Source organism: Toxorhynchites rutilus, chromosome 3 (assembly GCF_029784135.1).
Source record: "Toxorhynchites rutilus septentrionalis strain SRP chromosome 3, ASM2978413v1, whole genome shotgun sequence".
NCBI classification, from domain to species: Eukaryota; Metazoa; Arthropoda; class Insecta; order Diptera; family Culicidae; genus Toxorhynchites; species Toxorhynchites rutilus.
Genome location: NC_073746.1, coordinates 17,504,954 through 17,531,203, shown reverse-complemented (window position 1 = coordinate 17,531,203; position 26,250 = coordinate 17,504,954). Strand labels below are relative to the sequence as shown.

Below are 26,250 nucleotides of genomic sequence, written 5' to 3'. Positions count from 1 at the left end.
ACGCCGATGTCAACGTTTAATGATGGTTCCTTCGTTGTGTCCCCGTTTCATATCCCTCCTATCCGATCGATAAACTTTTACTTAGTCGCGGCAATACATACACACACTCTTTACAGATGCACGGGCCGAAGGTTGTGCAGTCTACTGATCATTCAACAATGACAACTCTACACGAACTGATGATTGCGCCGGCTAGTGACCATTCTATCCTGGATTCCTCGAGTCGAGAAAGACGCACCACGCTAGATATGGGGTACAGACTAGGGGGGCGTTGCTGATTAATGGTCAGCTGCATCCCAATAGGAAGTATCCCGTGTCGGGCACACGTACAGAGCATCGAATACTGCAACATACCAATTATGAGAACACTTGTAATACTAACCTCGAGCCAACCGCGAGTAATCGGTTACATATTACTAACATAGTTGTAAGACAAAAATTGTCAAAATATTGGACTCCCGGCCCCGTCAGGCTAACGCCACATGCGCCTTAATAAAATATATATTTTGGGAAAAAAAATGGACCTAGTTGGACCACCTATGAGCTAGAATTATGAAAACGGTCTATTCGAAACTAGTTCGATAGCTCTTTCCATCTCATCTTCGTTGGTGCTGGTTCTATCGGTTTCCTTTTTTTTTTTGTTTCGAACCATTATTAGGTCTGACAAGCAGACTAAATTGATGTTCGTTAGTAAACAACAATCAGACACAAATTTTATGAGTTATTCAACAGTGTCCGAATGTGCCCCACCACCATCCGAAGACGAATAATAATTTTATCTAATAAATAGACCTTTATTTCACAGTTATATGCACTTTTTTTTTTTTCATATTAGTTACTAACTGAGGTGGTGTACTTAAATTTCTGAATCGCTCACAGAGGAATTAGGGAAATACTTACAACTTCAAACTCAAAAATTTCGAAACGTGTATGGAAAAGGGCACTGTGTTGTTTTCGTAAGTAACAAACGACCAGAAGATGTCAATCCATATGACAGCTGCTGGTGGAAGGGCTGTTAGCGAAATTGCCCCCCTTTCCCCTACACTTATAACATTCTACGAAGCATGAAGAGATGAACTATCAGATCAACTCATTACCGTCATTATTAAAATTTACAAACGTCACCAAATAGAATCAGCCAGCTGAGCTGAGTGATTCTATCTTTCAGTTCTGTGTGATTAATGTAAACCAATGATTCTAAAATTATAAAAAAAATAAATGAAATTCTCGGTTTTTAAACGGATATTTTTTTTATCCAAAATATATATTTTATTAAGGCTCATATGGCGTCAGTCTAACGGGGCCGGGAGTTCAATATTGTGACAATGTTTGCTTAGACTATGTTAGTAATATGTAACCGATTACTCGCGGTTGACTCGAGGTTAGTATTACAAGTATCATAATCATATCATAATTGATATGTCGCAGTCTTCGATGCTCTGTACGTGTGCCCGACACGGGATACTTCCTATTGGGATGCAGCTGACCATTAATCAGCAACGCTCCCTAGTCTGTACCCCATATCTAGCGTGGTGCGTCTTTCTCGACTCGAGGAATCCAGGATAGAATGGTCACTAGCCGGCGCAATCATCAGCTCGTGTAGAGTTGTCATGAGCGGTACAACCTTTGGCTCTTGTTGAATGATCAGTGGACTGCACAACCTTCGGCCCGTGCATCTGTAAAGAGTGTGTGTATGTATTGCCGCGACTAAGTAAAAGTTTATCGATCGGATAGGAGGGATATGAAACGGGGACACAACGAAGGAAACATCATTAAACGTTGACATCGGCGTTTCTGAGGAACAGGTATAGATGGAGCAGAAGATCAGGATCCCGGCTACCTAAGATATCCCGGACGGGGATATCCGATTGTCTACCTTGTGCTCTCAGTGCTCTAGAGAGCTGAGAGCGAGCAGCATGGAACCGGATACACGACCAGACAACATGCTCGATGTCGTGGTAGCCATCGCCACAATCACAAAGATTGTTTGCTGCGAGCCCAATGTGATAGAGATGCGCGTTTAGGTTGTAGTGATTGGACATAAGCCGAGATATCACGCGAATGAAATCACGACCTACATTCAATCCCTTGAACCATGCACTCGTCGAGACCTTAGGGATAATCGTGTGTAACCAACGACCGAACTCATCTTCACTCCACATGCGCTGCCAACTAACGAGTGTGTCCTGAAGAGGAATGTGAAAAAATTCATTATAGGCAATTTGCCTTTCAAAAAGTGTGCCTTCTAAAGCGCCCACCTTAGCTAGCGAGTCCGCTTTCTCATTCCCCGGAATCGAACAATGAGAGGGAACCCATGCTAAGGTAATCTTGAATAATTTTTCGACCAAAACACTCAATAGTTGTCTTATTCTTGTTAGGAAATAAGATGAGCGTTTATCAACTTTCATTGAGCGGATTGCCTCTATTGAGCTGAGACTGTCTGAAAAAATAAAATAGTGGTCGATGGGCAATGTTTCAATGATCCCTAATGCGTAATATATCGCACCCAGTTCAGCGACATACACGGAACAAGGATCTTTGAGTTTGAAAGAGGCACTGGGATTTTCATTGAAGATGCCGAAGCCAGTGGACCCGTTTATGAATGAACCGTCAGTAAAGAACATTTTATCAGATCCAACTTTCCCATATTCTGCCGAAAATATCGGCGGAACAGAATCGGAGCGTAGGTGATCTGGGATTCCATGGATTTTTTGTCGCATGGACAGATCAAAAATGACAGAGGAATTGCAGAAGTATGGGAAGCAAACTTGGTTGGAGATGCCTGGTGAAGGGTGCACGACGTGGGTAAGGTACTCATGGTATAAAGACATAAAACTTGACTGAGGAGTCAGTTGGAGTAGATTTTCGAAGTTATCAATCACCAATGGATTCATGATCTTGCAACGGATGAGAAATCTGTAGGATAATTCTGTGAACCGAAGAGTAAGCGGGGGTACTCCTGCCAAAACTTCAAGACTCATCGTATGTGTCGAATGCAAACACCCCATGGCTATACGCAAGCAACGATATTGTATTCTCTCCAGCTTGAGAATATGAATCCTGGCAGCTGATCGGAAGCAAAAACTGCCATATTCCAACACTGATAATATCGTTGTTTTGTACAACTTAATGAGGTCTCCTGGATGGGCACCCCACCATGTTCCGGTAATTGTTTGGAGAAAATTGATTCTTTGCTGGCATTTCTGTTTCAAATACGCAATGTGTCTCCCCCAGGTACACTTAGAATCAAAATATACACCCAGGTATTTGAAAAACATAGAGTGTTGGATCGTTTTGCCGGATAGGTGAAGCTGGAATTGGGCGGGTTCGTGCTTCCTAGAAAAAACGACCATTTCAGTTTTCTCCGTAGAGAATTCGATACCCAGCTTGAGGGCCCACGTGAACAGATTGTTCAGGGTATCTTGCAACGACTTTTGCAGAGCGACGGGATTAGTACCCGTGGTGATGGAAATGACTCCATCGTCTGCAAGTTGTCTCAGCGTGCAGTCTCTAGTTAGACAATCATCCATATCATTGACGTAAAAACTGTACAAGAGGGGACTTAGGCAGGAGCCTTGTGGTAGGCCCATAAAACTGTAACGAGAAGATTTCGAGCTGCCATGAGAGAAAATCATGTGCTTTTCTGACAGTAAATTGTACAGGAAATTGTTAAGAATTGGTGAAAGTCCACGATTATGAAGCTTCTCTGAGAGAATTTCCATGGAAACTGAATCAAATGCCCCTTTGATATCGAGAAAAACGGAAGCCATTTGTTCTTTGCGAGCAAATGCGATTTGGATTTCAGAAGATAGCAGCGCGAGACAATCATTTGTCCCTCTACCTCGGCGGAAGCCAAACTGCGTATTTGACAGCAAATCGTTCGTTTCGACCCACTTGTCCAAACGAAGTAGAATCATTTTCTCTAACAATTTACGAATACAGGATAACATTGCAATCGGCCTATACGAATTGTGATCGCAAGCCGGCTTGTTGGGTTTCCGTATGGCTATCACTCTCACTTGTCTCCAGTCATGCGGGACAATATTCAGCTCCAGAAACTTGTTGAACAAGTTCAGCAAACGCTGTTTTGCCAAGTCGGGAAGATTCTTGAACAAGTTGAATTTAATCTTGTCCGATCCCGGAGCTGAATTGTTACATGAGAGAAGGGCAATTGAGAATTCCACCATCGAAAAATTCTCATAATCGTTTTGAAGTGGAATGTCGCGTACGACGTTTTGTGCAGGAACGGTGTCGGGACAAACCTTCCTTGCAAAGTTAAAAATCCAACGGTCAGAGTATTCCTCACTTTCGTTTGTATGGTTCCAGCTACGCATTTTCCTAGCCGTATTCCAAACGGATATAATTGAATGAAAAAACTCCAGAGAATATGTCTCTTTAACTTCGTTCAGTTTTAATAGTCATTTAATTCAGCCTCCTAGAAACAAAGTTATAGATTCTCGGATTGTGAGACCGTATGCGTTATGCGTTAAAATGCGTTAAAATAATTCTATTTAGGTCAAATATGCACCTGAGAAATAGAAACGAACAGGTGGTAATCACTTGGTGCCAGATCCGGATTATAAGGTGGATGCATAAGAACCTACCATCCCCGTTTATAATGGTATCTGGAGTTTCTGGCGAGTCATTAACGACGTGTGTGTTGTGGCACTGTCCTGATGGAACACAAAAATACTCTGGTTGTGTTGTTCTGACCATTTGTGATTAATGGTTCAAAAAAAAACTTTAAAAATCCGGCGTGGTCAGGTACAATAATCGCGAAATCGCTGAAAGTGGCTAAATCGACCGTGTATGATGTGCTGAAACGTCTCCGTGAACGTATAACTGTTATTCGGGTGGATCAGAGGAGTGGAACTTACGATCGTAAGCTGAGGGCGAATATATTGAGAACAATTAAGGCACACCCAGAATTCTCGGACTACGACATCACCCAAAAACCAAAACTCTAACCGAAATACCATCCGGAAAATTTGTATGCGAGAAGGTTATCGTAATTTCCGTGCCTGCAAATCTGGTGGCCAAAAGACGCGCTCAAAAGTTGTACAACAAGGTTTTGACGAAGTACGAAGGATGAAAGATGGATTTTGGGCAGGTCTCAGGCCTGAAGGTCTATAAGGCCAGAGAAGATGTCCCCAGCGAATTTAGGTTCGTTTTTGCTGATAAATTTGCCAGGAAATTCTTCATTTGGCAAGGGGTTTGTAGCTGTGAACAGAAGTTTCTCGTCACTAACAAGACAGTGAACTTGAAAATGTGTAGAGAAGAGTGCCTGCAGGAACGTCTCCTTCTATTTGTTAACCCTTTCGTTACGAGCGTCGTCTATAGACGACATCCGCGCGACGAGCTGTATGTACGAGCGTCGTCTTTAGACGACATGAAATTCATACTGCTCTTCGATCACACCAGCGCGATGTGCATACTTTTCGGCGCAGTGCTCCGTACAGGGGTAGCACTTCGGCGGAGCACACTGCCGTAATGAAAGGGTTAAGGGTCGCAAAGATCCGGTGAATTTTTGACCAGATTTGGCATGCTTCCATATGATTATCCACGCACTGGAAGATTTGCTGGAGAAATACAGCATCAGTTTCCGACTTAGTGTGTGGAAATAGCTTCAAATCGTCAGCGGAGGTAAGGCAAGGTCCCTCTAATATGAGATTGACTTCATAAAATCTGGAAAACCAAGAATGCTCTTATGATATAGCCAAATAGCATAAAGACCTTAGTACATTATCATGCCGGGTGTTCGGGTTCGATTCCCGTTCTGGTCGGGGGAATTTTTCGTCAAAGAAATTTCCTCCGACTGGCACTGTAGTCAAGCGTATTCTAGAGCATGCCTCTCAGAATAAATTCAAGACGTGTTATTGGGCTAAAAAATCTCAACTAAGTATTTATAAATGACGCTAGTTAATGCATACGTTGAGATGGCAAAAGTTCCACAGGGAACGTTAACGCCATTCAAGAAGAAGCACAAAGACCGATGAAATACGATTTTAGCCAACACAGGTTATTATCGCAGAAACCTATCTTGTCCAATTTTTATACTGCAATGTCATGCCTTATTTGGTGAAGGTAGCGGAAGTGGCGAATAGTGAATTCGTTGAAAATATCGCTGGTCATTTCATCTACAATATACATGACGAAGGATCGGGAAATGTAAGCTTTTGACGTAGGATTACGTCTTTCGGGAACATATTGGGGTACAAATTGAAAATAGAAAATCTAGCACATCGTGAAAATTGTCCAATTTCAAACGTTTATTGCTCAGCCATTTCATGATGGATTTATGAAATTTTTGCGTCAATCGATTTCGGTACTCCATAACAATTTTTTATATTGAAGGAAATAATATATGTCATGAAACTAACCATTGAACAATTGAAAAATCTCAACCCCTATCCTAACGGAAAAACCCACTTCTGATTGCTCGAAATTGACGACACATGCGGCGAGTCCCTAACAGAGACATCAAAACCAAGCTGCCAAGAGGAAATCGACATTGCAAATATATAAAAGTAGGGGGAACTTTTGTTCCTACCGAAATATGTTCTCTAACGAAGACATCCAAACCAAGCTGCCTGGGGGAAATCGACATTGCAAGTACATGAAAGGAGGGGAAAACTTTGCTCCCACCGAAATGTGCTCCCTAACAGAGATATCAGAACTGAGGTGCCCGGGAGAAATCGGCATAGCAAATATTTGTAAGTCGGGGACATTTTTATATTGTAAGTAAAGTGAGTGACACGATTAATTCTAGCAAACAAGATTTAAATTTGGAACTTTAATGTTGGTTGCTTGGTGAAATTTCATATCAATGACCGATCGTGTATTGTGAAAAATTTAGCACAAGTGTAAGTGTGAAATTATATATGGTAGCAGTTGTGTTAAAAATGGCTTGATATATGAAACGATTTATTGCAATTTTCATAAATAAAAACCAAGGTGTGTTCCGGCTCGAGAATGGGTCGTTTGGTTTAAGCTGTCTGTTTTGTTATGTTCATTTTCACCCAAGGAAAGTTTATATGGCGAGAAAAATTGGAAAAGTGAAGAAATATTAGAAAAAGTTATTTCCCATATGCTCTACATATAGTAATAGTTGTTGTTAGTCCAATTAAAATTCGCATTGGGTTGAATAAACTCAGAAAGTAATAATTATAAAAGAAAATAACCTTTTCTATTCCAAATATGTTTTCTTTATATTTAAGTAACATATTTTTACTGATGAGAAAAATTGATAATTTTATATTACATTGGTGAGTTTTTTTTTTCTTCAGTTCATCCATACATAACACAGGAGGCATCTCGTCTAGGATCACAGAGGGCAGTTTTCATCATATCTCGTTCCACTTCAGTGTCTTTTATCTGATACGCACCATCCAACCACTGTTTACCATCGTTCTGTCATCATCACTCGGTAAACACTGGTGGAGTGAACAAAGAACACCCAACAACCAAACAAAGCGTCCCTTTTCAGAGCCACCAAATCATTATCAAAGAGTTTAACAATGTAATTCTTCAAACATATCAAAAATCAACAGATAGCCTAACGTAATCCTACGTGAACTACGCGGTCGTGTCTCGGACACAACCCTCCTGTGACTTTTTTCTAAAGCGAATCCTTTCGACAGAGGAAGATTGAAAAAATCACGCAATGGAGTAGTGATTCGAACCGACGGAATGTGAATATTTAAATTCAGCAAATCAAAGGACATAAACTACAGGAACCTTTTTAACACACAGTAAAACTTCGCCAAAGAAGAACGCAGTAAAAATTCGTTTTAATTTATTTTCATATCTATATAAATAAAAATGGAAGACCAAATGTGTTGCGAAGTGCAAAAACCGAAGATGGAATGGTCCGGTTTGAGCTGTTTATATTTTGTTACATTTGCCTCTGCCCATAGATCAATATAGTGGAACGAAAAACCGGAAAATTTTCGGAAAACTCTGAAGGAAGGCCGGAAAATTCGGATAATTGAATATCGATATGTTCGAACATAATATCATGATAAGCGTTGTTCACCCATTTCATGTTAACGCTAACGAAATTGATCCTTGTTCGAAAGTGAGAAATGGGAAAATTGCGTTTGAAAATAAATGTATACGGCGAGTAAATGGAAAGTAAATGGAAATTGTAAAGATCAATCAATGATTGAACTTATTGTTGAGTTATTTATAGAACAGCAGCCCAATGTGTCTTGCAGAGCTGAGCAGTTGTATGGATGAATCAATCTTCATTCGACCATGGATCGATAGACGTAGTTATTCTGTAACAACACGAAGATGGTCGATGAGAGCCCTTAGTTTTAAACTCAGCTAGAAATCCGCTTTAGTTTTTTTGTTCATTGTTTTTGGGGACAGCTGTAGTGTTCAGGAACTGGTTCTGTGGAGGAATTCCAATTCACGAGCTTTGATGTTTCCGTTGCTTGTTTGGTTGATTATATTGGTTTTGGTTTCCCAAGCGAGAAGGGAAAACGTGGATTGTTTGAGTTACTGCCTGTGATGGTTATGCAGGCAGACTGAGATCTACTTTATCGATCTGAGGTCGATTGTTGCGATCAACAATTACCACAGCTGAGAAGGTCGAACTTTTAATTTCTCTTGTTTGGGAGTTTTGGTCGAGTTGAAAGAGGAAATGACCTTCATAGTTAGAACACTTGAAACGCGAATGAATTAAGAACACCCCATTTCTTGACATGTGCTTCACAAAATTCGTTGTATTTCAAAGGAAGATATGTTTTTCACTCGATGCCAAGACATATTAAACGTGCAACAACATTAGCAGAGTTTAAGAGAAGCTGTGTTTCACACGTGAAAGCTGTGTTTTCATAACAGCCGAATGATTTTTTTTTACTTTATGACGAAAATTTCAACGCACGAAGTTTTATACGAACGGATAATTTATGTGAAAAGTTTTATGCAGTCTTTTTTGTTTTATTTTTTTCATTGAATATTGTATCTGACGAAGTTTCTATTGAACGGATTATAATGTGTAGACGGTTTATTTTTTTTCTCTATTTTGTATTTATCTCTATTATGTCTCTCATGATCTTGGTGATGATGGACTATTTATATTTTGATGTTTTTATATTGTAGTAGTTGAAAAAAAATAAAAGTAGTCTACAAAAGTTTGAGCGTCGCGCATATATGAAGGATAAAAATTTAAAAATTTAGTAAGGGTCGGTCTAGAAATTTTCGTGAAGGAAAATTTCTCGATTTCTCTGGATGATATTCAAGTCAATCCAAAACAAGGCTGGATTTGTGTCTTGGTGGACCATTTGGCTGCAAGTGCCTTGTTGGGACCGTATCGGCTCCGTGGCGGACAAGACTGCGTATTGGCTTGTCTTTTAACATTGGAATTTTTTGAACTTCTATCTGTAAATAAAAACAGTTAGTTTTTTCTTGCTCAACTGATTTCAATGCTGAGAAAAAAAAATTCTTTTAGATAACTCGTCTTGCTCAAATCTCTGTAGGGGAAGGAGACGGGACCATCATCATTTAAAAAAAAGAAGAAACCTGCCTTTTGGCAGAGTCCCAGCTGGACACAGATACAGAGGTGAACGGTTTCCCTCGGGAGAGGCCCCTAAGCCGTTCACTTGTAACTCCTCCATTCATACCAACCCGATCGGGTTACAACTTCCACGATTGATCGGTACCGATTATTGTTAGAAAAGTTAAGAGAGTGAAGATCAATAAAATACGGTTAACCTACATTGTGCCTGCAGTAGTCAATTTCCAGACCAGAGTTAATTTGAATGTAACAGAATGGTTATTTATCGGAATGATCTGGCCGGTGCAAGCTCCAGAAACATTGAATCCTCTGTTGTATTTTTTGAGGAAAAGAATTAGAAGGCTGATGCCTAAAACATGACTGTATTGTTAACGTGAACTAGAAAATGATTGCTGGCAAGAACGAACATTATAGAAATTGAAGATTTTTTTTTAAATTTGAGATATTTTCTTCTCAAAAGTTAATTTGAAATTTTGATCTTTAATTTCAAATTAAATTTCCAGTTTCCGTGGAAAACAGAAGTGGCAGAGGCGGCTAAATATTGATGGTTCATTCATTCTTGCCTGCGCGTGAACCATAAACAGTCTGGCCATATGTCGCAGTTTGTTTTAGTTTTGGCTATGCACTGAATACTTCACAAACGCTCTCTTCTTCCGGAAAAGCAAATTCAGACAAAGAAAAAGAAAGAAGATTAAAATTGTATTTTTCATGCAAACACACTACAGTTATAACTAGTTATAAGGCAACTTTATTTTTTTCTCGTTATGTTATATCGAAGCAAAAAAAATATTTTTTTTATTGATGTAAAATTGTTCATGATTACTAAAAAATGCGCAAAAACTAATTTTCTATCACCCAGGAGTATTTATAAGCCTTTTTTTTGCCCATTTAATGCATGAATAAGTAGAGCAAAAGGTCTGAAGAAATTGAAGCGAATTTTGCATCAATAAGTGATGAAACGGATAGTAGTTTGGCCGGATACCGGATATCCGGCAGCTGCATATTCGGCTTTTTATTCGCGAATACAAAAGTGGAAGACACTGTATGTGTGCAAGAAGCGAATAATGGATTACATTTTTGAAGAAATAAACACATCCTTACATAAAAATAATGAACCATGAATAAATTTTCCATTTCAAATGGATATTATTTAATAGAGTATTAAGTTTTCTGCAAGGAATACTTAAACAGGGTTTTTTCTGATAAGGATTCAATTACTTAGGAGAAAATCAGAATTACTTAATTGCAACCTTCTTAGGATCAAGTCAGACTTTTTAGGAGTTCTTGAAAGGTAAACAGTCTTGCTGGCAATGTTTTTGGAGTATAAAAAATATATTGCGACAAATCTTCTAAGAGTAACAGCTCATCGTCTTCTTCAAGACCTGTAGATGAAACCAAAGAGACGAAACTGAATCAAACCTTATACACGAAATTCATCACACGCCTTATGGGACTGTTCAAACGAAGTGGAAAATGAAAGTAATAGTTAGCGTCGCGTTCAGGAAAAAAATCCCGTTGCTAACGAAATCGACGAAATGTGAAAACATTTAGAATCGATCGCAATCACGATCCTTACATTTGGTGGTCATTAAAATCTAAGCAGTCAATCAAGGGCAAGGATTGCTAGGGTTTATCTTTCAGTTCCTTGCAGTAGTATTACAGCGAAGATTGTTCTCTGAAGTTGGCCTGGTGTATGAAGCAAAACGTAATCGTTTGTCATCATTAACTTCTGAAAATGTATTATTTATTCATCATAATTTACCACTGGGTAATTTTGAGTACAGTTCATAAATGAATGTTATGAGTCAGCATTATTTTGATTTTAAAAAAATCTGGCATTTCGGTAATCAAACCTTATTTTTTATTTTGGATAACTGATTTTGCTATACTTTGTTAGCTAGCTAATGAGCTATTTTCTTATGATTTATGTTGTGTTAATGATAAATTGTTGATTCTCTACAATACCCGATATCCGGCCGAGTGGCAGATATTGACCGGAAAGGCCGGATATCCATTTCATCTCTAGTATCATCGCGGAGGCGATCTGGCGTAGTGGTAACATCCATGCCTCTCACGCTGAAGGTCACGAGTTCAATTCTCACTCCCGACATTCTTCCAAAAATGGAAGTAAAAGTGATGAACCAGCCAAAATGTGTTGAAAATCACTATAATACAGATAATAAAAAAAAAATCTCTAGTATCAATGTTTATTTTATAGATTCTTTGCTTGACTTACTTTATCTCCAAATGGAAATTCCTCTGAATTTCGTTCTTGAAACATGTTCAAAGTTATGCTACAAGTTCGAAAAATGCCATAATAATACCAAGTGGGAAGATCGCCCAAAATATCAGGTTGAAGGCATGCGTATTTCATAAGGGAAATTATTATGAATTGTAATACAAAACAATCCGTACATTTCTTTTCTACATGATACTTTTTATAAAAAATATGAAATAAATTTAGGTAAAAGTAACAACTATCGATAAACATATTTCCTGAAATGTTCCAATCAGTTAAATGTTAAATGTTAAATGATCGGCGTCATTGTTTACGTTTGTGAAATGTCCATTCAGTACAAATTCAACCATGTATCGATATGCGTCGGAAGTTTCCAGAACTAAATAAATTCAACTTTATTGAATAATTCCGTTATCCAGATTGATATAAAAAAATTAAACTGGACGTGAAACATTTGTTTTGAAACATAATATTATTGGGTTTTGATAAGACATATTCACAAAACATTGAGAAAAAGACCAATGCTACCCCATTTTACGGTACTTATATTGCAAACTTACTGAAAACATTTATTCGATATAATTTATGCTCCAAAAACTATTTCTGTATTGTTTATTTTCGATTCTAAGACATTTACTTCAGCTTGTTCTAACAATGCTTCACAAGTGGGATACAGGATATCATGCTTTCAAGTTTCACTCAAGTGCATGGTCATCCTTGATTTCCAAGAGCTGTTGATGTGGTGTTTCATCCACTCCATATCTATTGAAGGTTTTTAATGAAAACCCACTAAGAAAAAGCTATCACATTGCTTATTTTTGTTGATTGACAGAATGAGAAAAATACCATCACACAGGCGAGTTCATGTCGATCCTGTATTTTTTCGTGTCATTCGTGTCATAATCTTGCAATCACTATCTTTTCAGGTAACTTATTTTGCACGAATCAACCGACAGTTAGGTATTAGCTGAATTCACAATATAGTCTCAATGTGCGTTGGGTTTGCTTTACTCTTCGTAATTCTAGATATAAAAAATCCACGTGTTTCATATAAAAATACTATCTTTTATTCCAATAAAACATTGTATAAAAACCATCGAAAATTATCCTCACACATAAAAAAAAAAGATTGGCCTACTTCGCCTTTTCGTTTTGTTCGATCACTGGTTTCTCTTCAACCGGAACGCCAAACTCGCAAACAGAGCCACATGCAGCACCAGGATCCACACCAGCAAACTGCACACGTCCATCGTAAAGGTATTGTCCACCATGTCGAAGCTTTCGAGAAATTTCGAAACCTTCCCAAAGAAGCAAAACTTCTCGCATGGAATGTTTTCCCGACCGAACCCGTAAATCGCCTGCATCGCACCCTCGAAGCTGTACCGGAAGTAACCGATGTACGTGAACGGGATGAGGAAATCGAACATCTCCCGGAAGCGCACGAAGAAGCCACAGAAGATCAGCATCGGTATCACGGAGCATGGCACGCAGAATACGCTCAACTAAAATTATGAGAAATTTGGTTTAGATTTTATGGAAGATGTTTAATAGATTACCTCCAGTGGCATCGAGCTGCCGGCAAGGAGCCCCGTCAGTTGAGCAATCCATGCTGTGAGAATGCAAATGCCCCACAGCATTACCATGCGCTCCATCTCCATCGGTTGAGCGGTCATGTAGTAGGAACTGGCGAGGAAAAGCGTTGGCCCTAAGATCTGATGAAAAACACATTTTTGCCGTTGAGGAAAATCTGCGAACACAATGATTCGATGCCTTACCAGGAATGGGAAATCAGCCACGAGTTTGGAGAAAAAGTAAGCGGTAAGTGAGTACCAATTGTTCATCCGTTCCCTTATGAACACAGCTGTTTCCAGTGGAACTGTAAAAAGTAGATTTGAGTTTGAGTAATCATCATCTTCTCGTCAAACTTGATTTTGCTTACAAGTCATCACCAGCGGCATGGAGTTGGAGAAGAATATAAAAATTAAGAAAAAGAACAAACAGGAAGCGTTACTCAGTACCTTTGATCCATCGTTGCCAACGTCCCAGAACACCACCCCAATCAGCAACCCCACGAAAACATGCGCTAATACTCTCATTTTCATCAATTGCATATCCCTAAATGTGCACAAAGTTGTCCTCTTCGTAAGCGTCATAAACTGACTCCACTGAGATACCGGATATTGTCGATCTGGAGCGTCCGTTCTCTTCACATTGTCACACTCAGTTCGCTTCAGCATTGCATCACCCTCGCCACAACCAATACTCTCATTCACTTCCTTCTCGATCGAATGTTGATCCTCTTTCACTTTCGCTATCAGCTTCAAAACATTCCCTTCATGCTTCAAACTCGCCACCTCCAAAGCAAAATCCGCCCGATTGTAATAGTTGGGGCACTCGAACCCACTGGCCTTGAACGTGGACACCAGCTCTTCCAGCGGCCCTCTGTAAATGCATCTCCCTTCGGAAAGCACCATCAAATCGTCATACATTTGCAGAATACTGGAGCTCGGCTGATGGATCACACAAATCACACACCGTCCACTGAGCGCCAACTCCTTGAGGTGTGTGATCATCTGCATTGCGGCGATTATATCCAACCCACTGGTCGGTTCGTCGAAAAACAGAATCTTCGGATTGGAGACCAACTCCAGCCCGATGGAGAGACGTTTCTTCTCCCCTCCCGATATGGTTTCCACGTGATTGTGGGCACATTTCTGCAGCCCGAGCAGCTTGATGATGTCATTGACGGTTTTTGTTTTCACCATCCTGGAAACCGTTTTCGGAAGCTTGAGTTCGCTTGCGAACTCCAAACTTTCCATCACGGTGATGTTCCCCAACATGCTGACATCCTGGGTGGTGTAGGTGACCTCCCGTCGGTATTTCCGTGGCTCAATGGGGGCGCCGTTAATGAGGATTTCTCCCGTCACCTTTTTGGTTCTAAAAAGATTAACACGAGTTTTAAGCTTTCTCTAGAAAAAGTGTACCTGGGAAACCTACTTGAATCCACTGAGGATGTTCAATAGGGTGGACTTTCCCGCACCTGAAGGTCCTAGAATGGCGGTTAACCTCCCGGAGCGAAAGCTCCCGGACACATCCTGCAGCAGACACTTGGTCTTCCCATCGCATCCTTTCACTTGGTACGCAATCTGCCGGAAACTCAAACACGTACTTTGCCTCGCGCCGTCATTCTGAATATCAATAGCGATCGCTGTGTCCGTTCCCATCTCTAACCGGCTGGTCGTCAACCAAGAGGTGGAGATGTACTGAGAAGAATGAAAACGCTGCTTGTTGCTGCATCAGTTCGCCAGAATCCTTCCCCGCTTTAGTGTGCCTCAATCACGTGCGGAGGTCAAGCAGGGGTTCAATAGCTGTGTGGAAGGGAAAAGGCAAATGATGGAGCGACTCTGTAATCATTGTATTGTTGTCGTGCGAAGTGTGAGATGAAATCGATGATTCGCTGGCATTTGTTGACAGAATGCTAAGTATGAGATGATGATGAATGTTTGCTCGCAAGTGAAGCTCAGTTTCGCTAGAACCCGGAATCGAGAAGTTATCTCTATCTCGGGACTAGTTTGACACAAGAAAATTGCTGAGTAACACTAAGTAACTGAGTAATTGCTAAATAACACGTTCTTCTTCCTAAATAGAAAAAAATATCGATGAATTATTCAGATGTTCTTGAGCACTCAATTGTTAGTCTGTTTTTTTACAGCATTCTAGTCCAAAGGAAGTAATTTCAACTGCCTCTAGGCAATTGCTGAATATTTTTCGATTGGATTGAACTCGGAGCAATTAATGGAACCATCGCATTTTAAAGCTTGACTGAAGTACCTCAGATGTAGTGTAAGATTGCTAAACCAAAGTTTCTTTGTGCGCCTTAATGTACGGAAGATTGCAGTTTTTTGCACAGGCACAACATCTATTGTCAGATGGAATGTTTTCTTAGAAATTCAAAAGTTCACGGAACGAGGTCTTGTAGAACTTTTGGCCTGAATTTTGACGAAAGCTTCACATAAGTTTCATAATGTACAACTCATTGGTTTGATTCACTGTCTGGTTGGTTGTTTGCTGGCTTGAAACAAAAAACAAACATCTTACAGACAAATTCTCCGGACAGTACTTCTGAATTTAGAAGAGGGTGATTTTTTAAGTGTTTGTTTTTAATTTACAGAAAAAATTAAGTCCAATTTTGAGATACTTTTTGGAGCATATGTAGTCTTCTAGCGCTGGAATCGATGCTGGTTTATCGGCACAATCAAGAGATTTGACATACGACGAATTTCATGCCAACTCGTCTTAGGAGTTGGCAGCACCATCTCAGGTAGTAGTGAAACGTTGTGGGTATAAAGACATGGGTCATTTAAGCAACTTTGCATACTTTAGTTTCAGATCTTATTAAAATATAAATTTTGTTGCAGACATCAACTTTCTATCTTTTATAGTTTTTTTTGGAATATAAGTCATTTTTGTATGAAGACTCCTGAAAAAAAAAATTCCAAGGAAATCTTTGATAATTTTTAATGAAAACCAAAATAATTTCCTACATTCCATTCTTTGACTAAAATTTTATAGGTCTGATAGATTTTCTTGTGATTTTTTTTTATTTTGAGTTTTTTCAACATTTTTTCGAAAAATCTTAATTTAAAAACTCTTCTCTTTTTCTCGAATGGCGTTAACGTTCCCTGTGGAATTTTTGCTGTCTCAACGTATGCGTTAACTAGCTTCATTTATTATTACTTATTTGAGATTTCTCAGTGCAAATAACATGCCTTGAATGTATTCCGAGGGGCAAGCTCTAGAATAAGCGTGACCACAGTGCAAGTGGAAGGAAATTTCTCTGACGAAAAATCCCCCGACTAGAACGGGAATCGAACCCGAACACCCGGCATGATAATGTGAGATGCTAACCACTTCGCCACGGGTGCACAATTTAAAAACTATAAGATATACAAAAAGTTGGTCAGATAATGAAATGTAGGAAATTATTTAGATTTTCATTTTCATTTCATTAAAAATAAAAAATAACAAATTTTTGGAAAAAAAATGTCATTAAAAAAAATAATTCGAAAATTAAAATTATTTTTTTTTAAACATATGTTTCTAAAAATCTGAAAAAATAACTATGAATAGCCCTTCAAATTTCCAACAAGTCACCCATACATCGAAGATGGGCACATTTACATGGAAAAAGTTTTTTCGAACAACAAATTTTAATTTTTTTTCTTTGAAAAAATATTCTGAATAAAAATATGTTTGAATTTGTATCATTTTTATGTATAAATTATCGCAATTTATATACTCTGTTAACTTTTCTCTATTTAGAAACATGTCAAGAACATGTCAAACGTTAGAATTCACACATAAAAATTATACGAGCAAAACATTATTTTTTTTTAGGAGTCTTCATACAAAAATGACTTATATTCCAAAAACTATAACAGACAGAAAGTTAACGACTTCGACAAAAGTTCATATTTGAATGAGATCTAAAAGTTTGTCGAATACACTATATCGCTATATTGACTTTGAACAAAATTAGGATAAGTTGTATTTTTTCAAAGAAAACATAAAATAAGTTGTTGTTAGAAAAAAACTTTTTCCCTGTAAAAGTACCCATCTTCCGATGTATGGACGACTTGTTGGTAATTTCAAGGGCTGTTCATATATATATATATATATATATATATATATATATATATATATATATATATATATATATATATATATATATATATATATATATATATATATATATATATATATATATATATATATATATATATATATATATATATATATATATATATATATATATATATATATATATATATATATATATATATATATATATATAAGTTATAGTTGCTGGGCAACGTTCGGGTTTTTTAAAAAACTAACACTTGACTGCGCCAGGTCCTAGAACTAGAACTACTAAGATTTTATTTTCCAAAAGCTTTTATTAATCACAAAACACTTCGTCAGCATTCCATGCCGTTGTTGTTGTACGTCCGTTGTTTATGTTTATCCGATGATGCGAACCGATGCTGTCGAGATGTTTATGTTCCCATTTCCAGTCTCCGGGATCGCTGAATCTGCACCTCGCGCGCTTATCTGTTGGCGGCAATTATGCCGTTTGAATTTGATACCGCCATGGGTGGCGGCAATGCAGCTGCTGTTGATAATCTATTGTAGGGTTCTCTGACACACCTGTCCGTAACTTATATATTATATAAATTTTAAAAAAATACGTTTTTGAGAAAAATGAATTTTAATTTGAATGAAAATGAAAAAAATTAATTTTAATTTTCATTTTTTTTCAGCGAATTAATTTTTCCAAAAATGATATGGTATTTAAGAATGGTATTTTTTGAAAAAAATTAAACAATTTCCTACATTTCATTCTTTGACAAAATTTTTGTGGGTTTCATAGTTTTTAAGTTATAATTTTTTGAAAAAAAAAATGAAGAAATTTTTTTTGGCTTTTTCCAAAAAATAGTCTAATTATTTTTTGAATATTTCAAGTATGCAAAGTTGCTTAAATGACCCATGACTCTACACCCACAACGTTTCACTGCTATCTGAGATGGTACTGCCAACGGCCAGTCGAGTTGGCATAAAATTGGTCATACCCACAAATATAACTAAGCATCCATCGCTTAATTTGCTGTGGCAGCGTCTTATGGTAACTAAATTTATCTATTGTATTTTGGGCAATAAAAAGTTGGAAATCATTGCATGATAGCGATCTCCATGGATAGTGTTGTAATAAAAATGCACGCGGTTATACAACAAACAAATTAAAACTTTATTAAAATATGAGACTATGTGCGATCTATAAACGTGGCCTTTCCCGATGACGTGCCACGCACAAGAGAAAGAGTTGAGCGATGTCTCCTCTTATCGAGCACGGTCGACATCGACCGATCTGACAGCTGTCAGATGGCGAGCCTCCGACTCGATGTACGTTGCTCGTCAGGGTTGTCCTCCCAACACCTCCCCCTTTTAGTAAAGGTAATACGGGTCATACCTCACCGGCTTTCTTCTGGGTCGTGAAGATTGGCGAGGCTGAACTGGTTCTAGCTGAGGAGTAGCTCTTGATGAGATGAGGGTAGGATTTCGATTAATTGTCCTAGGTTCAGGAGATTCGAGAGGCTGACTCTCGAATGATGATGGTTGTGACTTTGGATCAGGCTCCGGTGCAGCTGCATCAACTGCTGCTGGTAGAAGCCCACACGAGTCCAGAAGAAGGTTGAGTGGGATTAACGCTGGCTGCTGCTGCTCAGTCAACTCGGTTTGTTCACATATATATCGCCTACGTAGTTGGTTGCAGTGAGTCCTAATGAGGTTCTGTTTACTCTGTAGCCCTATAGACGAATGAACTCTCAGAGTTTAAAGTCTCTCTAATTCAATACCTTCCTTCCTTCCTTCTGTAGCCAGACGTTGTATAGCACTCGACCGACTCTTTCCAATACTTGTCCTGGTTCCCAAGACCAAGTGTTATTGCGATGTACTTTTGCCCAGACAAGTTCTTTGACGTCGTAATTCATCGGTTTTGCATCATGTTTTTTGTTAAACTGAGCGTTCTGCTTGGGATCTGCAACTTTGTGGAATGGTGTGGGTGGCTTCAACAGATCCAATGAAGTTCGGAGTCGCCGACCCAGTAGCAGCTCGCCTGGTGATTTTTCCTGGGGTGCGCTTCGACACGGTGTAGAGCGATAACAAAGCAAAAAGGTTGCTATTGCTTCGCGGAGGGCCTCTCCCCCCGATGTGATTTTTTTCAGTGCCCTCTTGAACGTGTCTACGAAGCGTTCAGCAAGTCTGTTGGATTGTGGGTGATATGGCGGTGTCTTCAGATGGAGTATGCCGTTCTGCTCACAATAGCGCTCGAAATCCTCGCTGACAAACTGACGACCATTGTCAGTTACCAGCGTCTCTGGCATACCGTGAGTTGCAAAAATTTCTCTGAACATGGTGAGTGTTGCTTCAGTGGTGATTCGCTTGGTTGGTATCACCTCAGGCCATTTGCTGAATGCATCCACCACGATAAGGTAGTAGAAGTCGTCCACAGGTCCAGCATAATCTGCATGTACACATTGCCATGGTTTTTGCGGTGAAGGCCAACTCTCCAGGTTTACTTTACTGCTGGTTTTCGCTGCCTTAGCGCATTCGGTGCATGAACGAACGAGCTGCGTGATCTGCTCGTCGATGCCAGGCCAATAGACGTAGTTACGTGCCACCGTCCTCATACGCTCCACGCCGGGGTGTCCTTTGTGGAGTTGACGGAGAACACGGGTCCGAAATTTGGATGGAATAACTGAACGTTCTCCGTACAACACGCAGTTGGAAACCACTGAAAGACTGTCTTTACGCTGGTAGTATTGTTGCAGCTGAGGGTCGCTGAGATCGGCGCTGACTTGATGCCCGGGGTGATACGGGTGTAGCGAAACAATCCCTTATGCGTGTTGATGGTGAGTAAATGCTGGTCTCTGGGATCGACTTCCAGCTGGAGGTATGCGTCCGACAAATCAATGTGGCTATACCACCTGCAGCCTGCCATTTTCGTGAAAATGTCCTCAGGTAGTGGTAATGGATACTGGTTCGGCTCTAAAGCGTTGTTGAGCCCGGTGGAGAAGTCAGCACAAATGCGGACGGTGCTATTTGGTTTGCGCACAACCACGATTGGTGCTGCCCAGTCAGAATGGTCGACAGGAACGTGGATGCCCAGGTTCTGTAGACGCTGAATTTCGTCTTCCACAGCATTCTGCACACTGTATGCCACGGGACGTTTAGGACGGAAAATTGGTTTTGGGTCCCCTTTCAGTGTGAGCCGAACTCTTGTTTTGATGCATAGACCCAAGTTGCTGGTGAACACCTTGGGAAACTGTGATTGCAGCGCCTGAACGCCATTTGATGATGAACCGCTGACTTTGCGGCAAAATGAGCTGAACGGGATGTCCCACAGCCCAAACAATTCAATCCAGTCTGCACCTAAAATATTCAGACTCAGATTAGCGGGTACTACACGGCACAAACCTCGTTTCGAAATGCCGCCAATTTCCGCGTCACACCAGAACTCCAATATAAGGTCCAGGGGTTCTCCAGAAGCGGTTTTAGCTCTGCAGGAGGGTTGCACTCCCGGAGGCTGACCAATCTGCTTCCAAAGTTGCTCGGATATGATAGTAATATCCGACGCTGAGTCTATCTGTAGTCGTGTCGGAACATGATTCATCCGGACCTCGGCAAACTTCCTCCCCTGGCTGATATTTTTGACGGAAACGATATTCACTTCCTTTTTGGACGCTCCTACATTCTTCTTGACGTTGGCTGATTTTTTAGAGAAGCAGGCGCAGTATCCTTCCTTATGTCCCTTTTTCTTGCAGTCACGGCACTGATGTTCCCGAAACTGACAATCCTTCGAGAAATGCATGCCCCCGCATGACCAACATGGTGTTTTAGGCTGCTCGTTGCTAAATCCACTACCGAACGTCTGCTGTTTGAACTCGTGCTTGGGTTTTTGCTGCTTCCGTTTGAACCTCGAGCTGCCCTGCTGATGAACCGCATGTACTGCTACCGACGAAGAAAGTTTTTCCACGAGGCTGGTGTCCTTTTTGAGGTTAACCATGCTCTGACACTCTTCGACGACTTTTTCCAAGGTTATGTCCGCCATGTCATTCAGCTTGGTGATCAGACGCATGCGAATGTCGGAATCTTTCGGTGATTTCAGTCCACACACAAAGATGAGCGTTTTGAACTGCTCTTCCGTCAAATCACCCAGCTTGAAGTTCCAACACGCTTTGTTCACTTTGCAGGAGTATGAAACAAAATCGTCAGAATCGTCCTTGGAAGTTTGCAGACACTGGTAGCGTCTGTGGAAGATGGAGGTCGTCGCCCCGAAGATGGTTTTTAACTTCTCGATGGTTTGCTGGAACGTGAAGTCCTTTGGCGCTTTCGGAAGAATAAAGCTAGTGTATCGCTCATGTGCTGATGGATTCAGTTTCCTTAGAAGGAGCCGGACTTTTGCTGCCTCGTCCAACTTGCCTGCGTCTTTGTCGAATAAATCGGTATATCGCGAGTACCACGTATCGAAGGTGCACCCATGTTCCGGATCATAGACGAACTCGATGATGTTACTGGAGAGCGAATCTAGCGCGATTTAATCTCTCGATAACTCTTTGAGGGCCAACTGGGTTGCTGACATCTGATCGTTGAGTTTCGTCATCAACGTTTGCTGTTGAATCAGGATCTGCATAAGCATCGTGTTAGTGTTCGATGCTTGGTTGGATGCTCCTGATGATTGCTGTGTTGATTCCATTGTTCGGGTAACCTTACTTTTTATTTCGCGAACGTATTTCCGACAAAACTTGGCAAAATCGGATCACTGACGCGCAAAACCGACACCGATAATACTCGTCGCCACTTTGTTGTAATAAAAATGCACGCGGTTATACAACAAACAAATTAAAACTTTATTAAAATATGAGACTATGTGCGATCTATAAACGTGGCCTTTCCCGATGACGTGCCACGCACAAGAGAAAGAGTTGAGCGATGTCTCCTCTTATCGAGCACGGTCGACATCGACCGATCTGACAGCTGTCAGATGGCGAGCCTCCGACTCGATGTACGTTGCTCGTCAGGGTTGTCCTCCCAACAGATAGTAATGTTGCTCTCATCTTGATCCTTAACACTCCTATACTCGTGCGAAAAATCGTAACTCGTGTACTCCCAAACTGTGCGCGTCTTTGTAATATTGCTATTGTGCATTTTTAGGCGTTATTGAAAAAAAGAAAAAGATATAACTGAATGAAAAAACTCCAGAAAATATTTTTTCTTCAACTTCATTCAGTTTTAATAGTCATTTAATTCAGCCACCTCATTCATTGTCGGTCTGTTAGACCCAGTGGCGTAGGTGACACACCCACACCCGGGGCGAGTGTCTTGGGTGTCACCCCACCAATCAACATATTTACTTTCATTTGTTTTCGTTTTTAAATGAAAAAATCCAATTTATCTAACTAAGAAACTTGTGTATTATAATATTGAATAAAGCTAACAAGAAACCACAAAAGCTTCACGCGTTACAGCAGCAAAATATGTGATCACATTGTCGAAGTTAATAGAGTTAGCATATTCACTTTCAACTGACGGCAAAGCTAATTCGTTTAAGCGCGCAATCGTTGAGATGATTGTTTAATAAATTTCAATTTTCAGAAGCTTTTTTCACATGACACTACAGAAACGCAAACAGATAGTAACGGCTTCAAACTCAATGTCAGATTTGGGTGCGTTTCTTTGAAATCATACTTCACGATGGACTGGACTCAATGGATGGATGGATGGACTCAATTGCAATTCAGTGATTGGCATCGTCCAGGGTAATTCAACATCCTTCAAATGACTACGAAATCTTGATGTCACTAACTCGCCTTCCAAAACTTCGTCGTTGAAAATTTCCAGTTTCGAACAGTTTCAACAAGATATATTCATGATTTCGGCTATTCGTGCTACACTAATAGACCTATCTCCTTGCACAATAGTCCATATCGTGTTGATATTGACTCAGTACAGGAGGTTCTGGGCCTTCCTCCTTGAAGAATCAGTTCACCCGATTCTCAACCATTTTTGAAGCTTGAATACCATCGAAAAGTTGTTCTTTATCTCATACAAAGTTCACCATAAGCCTCCTTCATCATATCGATCGTTTCTGGCGCGGATTTGCCCAAGCGATGGCAAAATATTATCGCACAACGTTGTCCATTTTTTAACGTCGCGTCACACATAGCACAAACCGACACAATTTCAAAACACGTATACTCATCCGCTATAAACGAGTCTAGGGACAATACTTATAGTTGTTTTGGAAACAAAAAACCACTCTCTACACACCCCCGAGATCATATCAGCCGTAACCAGTTGTTGACTCTTCAAAAAAAAATCACTGGCAGATGTTTCTGAATGCTTCTCGTATTTTGATACTACCGATAAACTGAATTCACCAAGAGGATCTTGTTAAGATAAGATATATGTTGGAAGCAGTCGGTATTACCCCGTTGTGGGTTCCCCAGAACACAAAAGTGGCCATTGATTTTTTGACGTGTTGTTAAAAATTGGACGATTAGTGTACCTCGGACAGTTTATCATTGAGAACCGAAGTCGAAATTAATACGTTAAACTTGATGCAAGCCTACCAATTCAACGGAGGTAGACGACGAATAATCTGCTGCGATTGTGTAATACGATACAATCGTTTGCAGTTGATACTTTATAATCTCGAGAGACTATAAAAGAATTCTTGTCAGATAAAAAAAAGTCTGAAGTGGTCTGCATGTTTTCGACTATCAAAAGTAGTGAAAAAAAATCTGCAGGGTGGGGTACGAATCCGAGTTTGATTCTCTGTATATAGAATCGAATGATCGGACCCAACGTTCGTGTCAAAGGACGAATATTACATATCATTGTGAATAAATTGGCAATACCTTTTTTATTCTAAACTAAAAAGATACTGCATGGTGGAGTACGACTTCAAGTTCCAGTCACTGTAGCTGTACAACAAATTTTCGCCGTTTACGTTATGCCTCACTCAACATGAAGAAATCCGGTGCTCGAAGACAACTTTGCTAAACTTGAGTTCACAGCGAACAAGCATAACCAACTGAATGTACATTTCAATATCAACCGCTCACCATCCCAATTGCGAATTAATGTATTCTATACACGTAAAATAATTAACTGATATTTCCACACAACATGAGAAAAACACTTTACGCACGCACATGGGTATTTTGATTTGATCGATTGTTCATTCGCTGGAAAATCCAAAACAAATTTAATAGAGCACTGTTACAATAAGTGATTATAGCAGAAAGCAATTTGACATGCAAATATTTTAAATGATCAATTTAATCGATTGAATCCGGACACCACGAGAAAACACCATCATTGAGATCACACGATGATTATGACCGGTCGATTTCAGTACACTTTTAAATAAACTCGAACTTTTCATTGGTAGTGTGTCCAGTATCAACACGTTCTCCAAAACCCTCACTTTCCGTGTAATGAATATTAATAAACCCTCAGTCTGAACAATATTCTCAATGATGCAACTGCTCTTGCATCGTGAGTCTGTGTCTGGCTTTCGTTGATTAAACTACTCACTCAGTCGCAACTTTGAACCGACGAGCAATGTTTACAAATCAGGCGAGATTCGCTGAGACACTGTGTACAAGCTTAAGTCCTCTCTACTGGCGGGAGCGAATATTTCCTCTTTGATAAGAATAGCTCCCTCAAGGTCTTGGTTTTCTGCCGGTTGGTTTCTAATTCTATACGACGCTTCGCGTGTGACGCGATTAGTATAGTATCCACTGTTTTTACTGCATTTAAGCACGTTTCAACGCCGCTCTAAAAGCTGTCTTAACGACCCACTTACTGGTTATATTACATGAAAGACCAACTAATTTGTACTCACTGGTTGTTCAAAAAAAGCTTATACGACGCAGGATTTCAACCAACTTGAAACGATTCCACACTCTGACTGCTACTACCCCTATTCCGTTGTTGTGCCCTGTTATCGATGCAAGACTCGTTAGGAGTGCGCTGATAACGATTATCTGGGTAATTGCAATTATCTGGCTAAATTGCAGGTGTTGGTCGCAAGCTGATAGTGCCACACGATTGTTACACCACAAAGGCCAACTAATTTTGATCACCAAACGCACTCGAGAGTCAAGACCCGCAACCTAAGAAGCACGTCCGATTGGCCGAATTATGTCGAACTAATTGAACTCTCGGTCGGACTTAGGTCTTCTAGGCTAAGCAGCGCCGTCGAAACGAGAGCGAGAGAAGGCAATTGAATGAATCAGTTTCAGTCGGGCTGGAGTTTGTCATACCACCAATACCATGGCAGGTTGCGCCGAGATGCTGAGAGAGATCGCAAAGATAATTTGCTGTGTTCCGAGATCTTGTTGAAAGGCTATGAACCCCAAAAAGACGGAGTAGATGAGGAGAGTGCTTTCGTTCGGAAAAGAGGAGCGCGTAAGAGAGTGAAGTGGGGAAGCTTAAGTTGTTTTTCTACGCTCGGAGAAAGTAACGAACGAAAACAGAGAGACTTTCACTCATGCATTCAGCGCCTTATTGGTGGGCGATTGATCTCTGTATTAAATAGAGAAAAATGCGCATTTTCAAACTCTCTAGGTTTGATGCTAGGACTGATGCAGAGTTATCTATTTCGTGGTTCGGAAAACATAGCCCCGTGATCTGACATCTCAGATGTCATTCAAGAATATTTTTTTTTTCCAAATATACTGTGATAATTTTTGTGAGACACATATGATAGACGGGATCTATTTCATCGAGTGAAGATCAAGTTTTCTTAAAACATAACTTTACTGTCATTTTTATGAAATTCTTGAAGAACAATAAAAAACGATTTCATTCAGAAAAAAATATGATCAATACACTCAGGGAAATTCCTTTTCTGAGATCTTCG

The 26,250-nt window shown here is 39.9% G+C and overlaps 3 protein-coding genes across 3 annotated transcripts in view; all 3 read right to left on the bottom strand.

The window, feature by feature from the left end:
• LOC129772913 (ABC transporter G family member 2-like) overlaps nt 1–25,577 on the bottom strand; it is a 30,689-nt gene extending 5,112 nt beyond the window's left edge. The window contains exons 1-7 of the mRNA XM_055776443.1: nt 25,231–25,577; nt 14,760–15,130; nt 13,702–14,699; nt 13,538–13,638; nt 13,319–13,474; nt 12,927–13,264; nt 11,760–11,817 (exon numbers count right to left, since the gene is read on the bottom strand). Of these exons, the coding sequence (XP_055632418.1) occupies nt 11,760–11,817; nt 12,927–13,264; nt 13,319–13,474; nt 13,538–13,638; nt 13,702–14,699; nt 14,760–14,986 (1,878 nt within the window). The 5' untranslated portion in view covers nt 14,987–15,130; nt 25,231–25,577. The remainder of the gene's footprint in view (nt 1–11,759; nt 11,818–12,926; nt 13,265–13,318; nt 13,475–13,537; nt 13,639–13,701; nt 14,700–14,759; nt 15,131–25,230) is intronic.
• On the bottom strand, nt 18,765–20,008 carry LOC129772912 (uncharacterized protein K02A2.6-like). The gene is made up of 2 exons (XM_055776442.1): nt 19,175–20,008; nt 18,765–19,118 (listed from the first exon to the last, which is right to left on the bottom strand). Exons 1-2 carry the CDS (start codon nt 20,006–20,008, stop codon nt 18,765–18,767), a joined length of 1,188 nt encoding a protein of 395 aa, XP_055632417.1.
• LOC129772911 (uncharacterized protein K02A2.6-like) lies at nt 20,005–22,074 on the bottom strand. The gene is made up of 2 exons (XM_055776441.1): nt 21,959–22,074; nt 20,005–21,892 (listed from the first exon to the last, which is right to left on the bottom strand). The coding sequence occupies exons 1-2, from the start codon at nt 22,072–22,074 to the stop codon at nt 20,005–20,007; spliced, it is 2,004 nt and encodes a 667-aa protein (XP_055632416.1).
• Nucleotides 25,578–26,250: the final 673 nt, after the last annotated feature.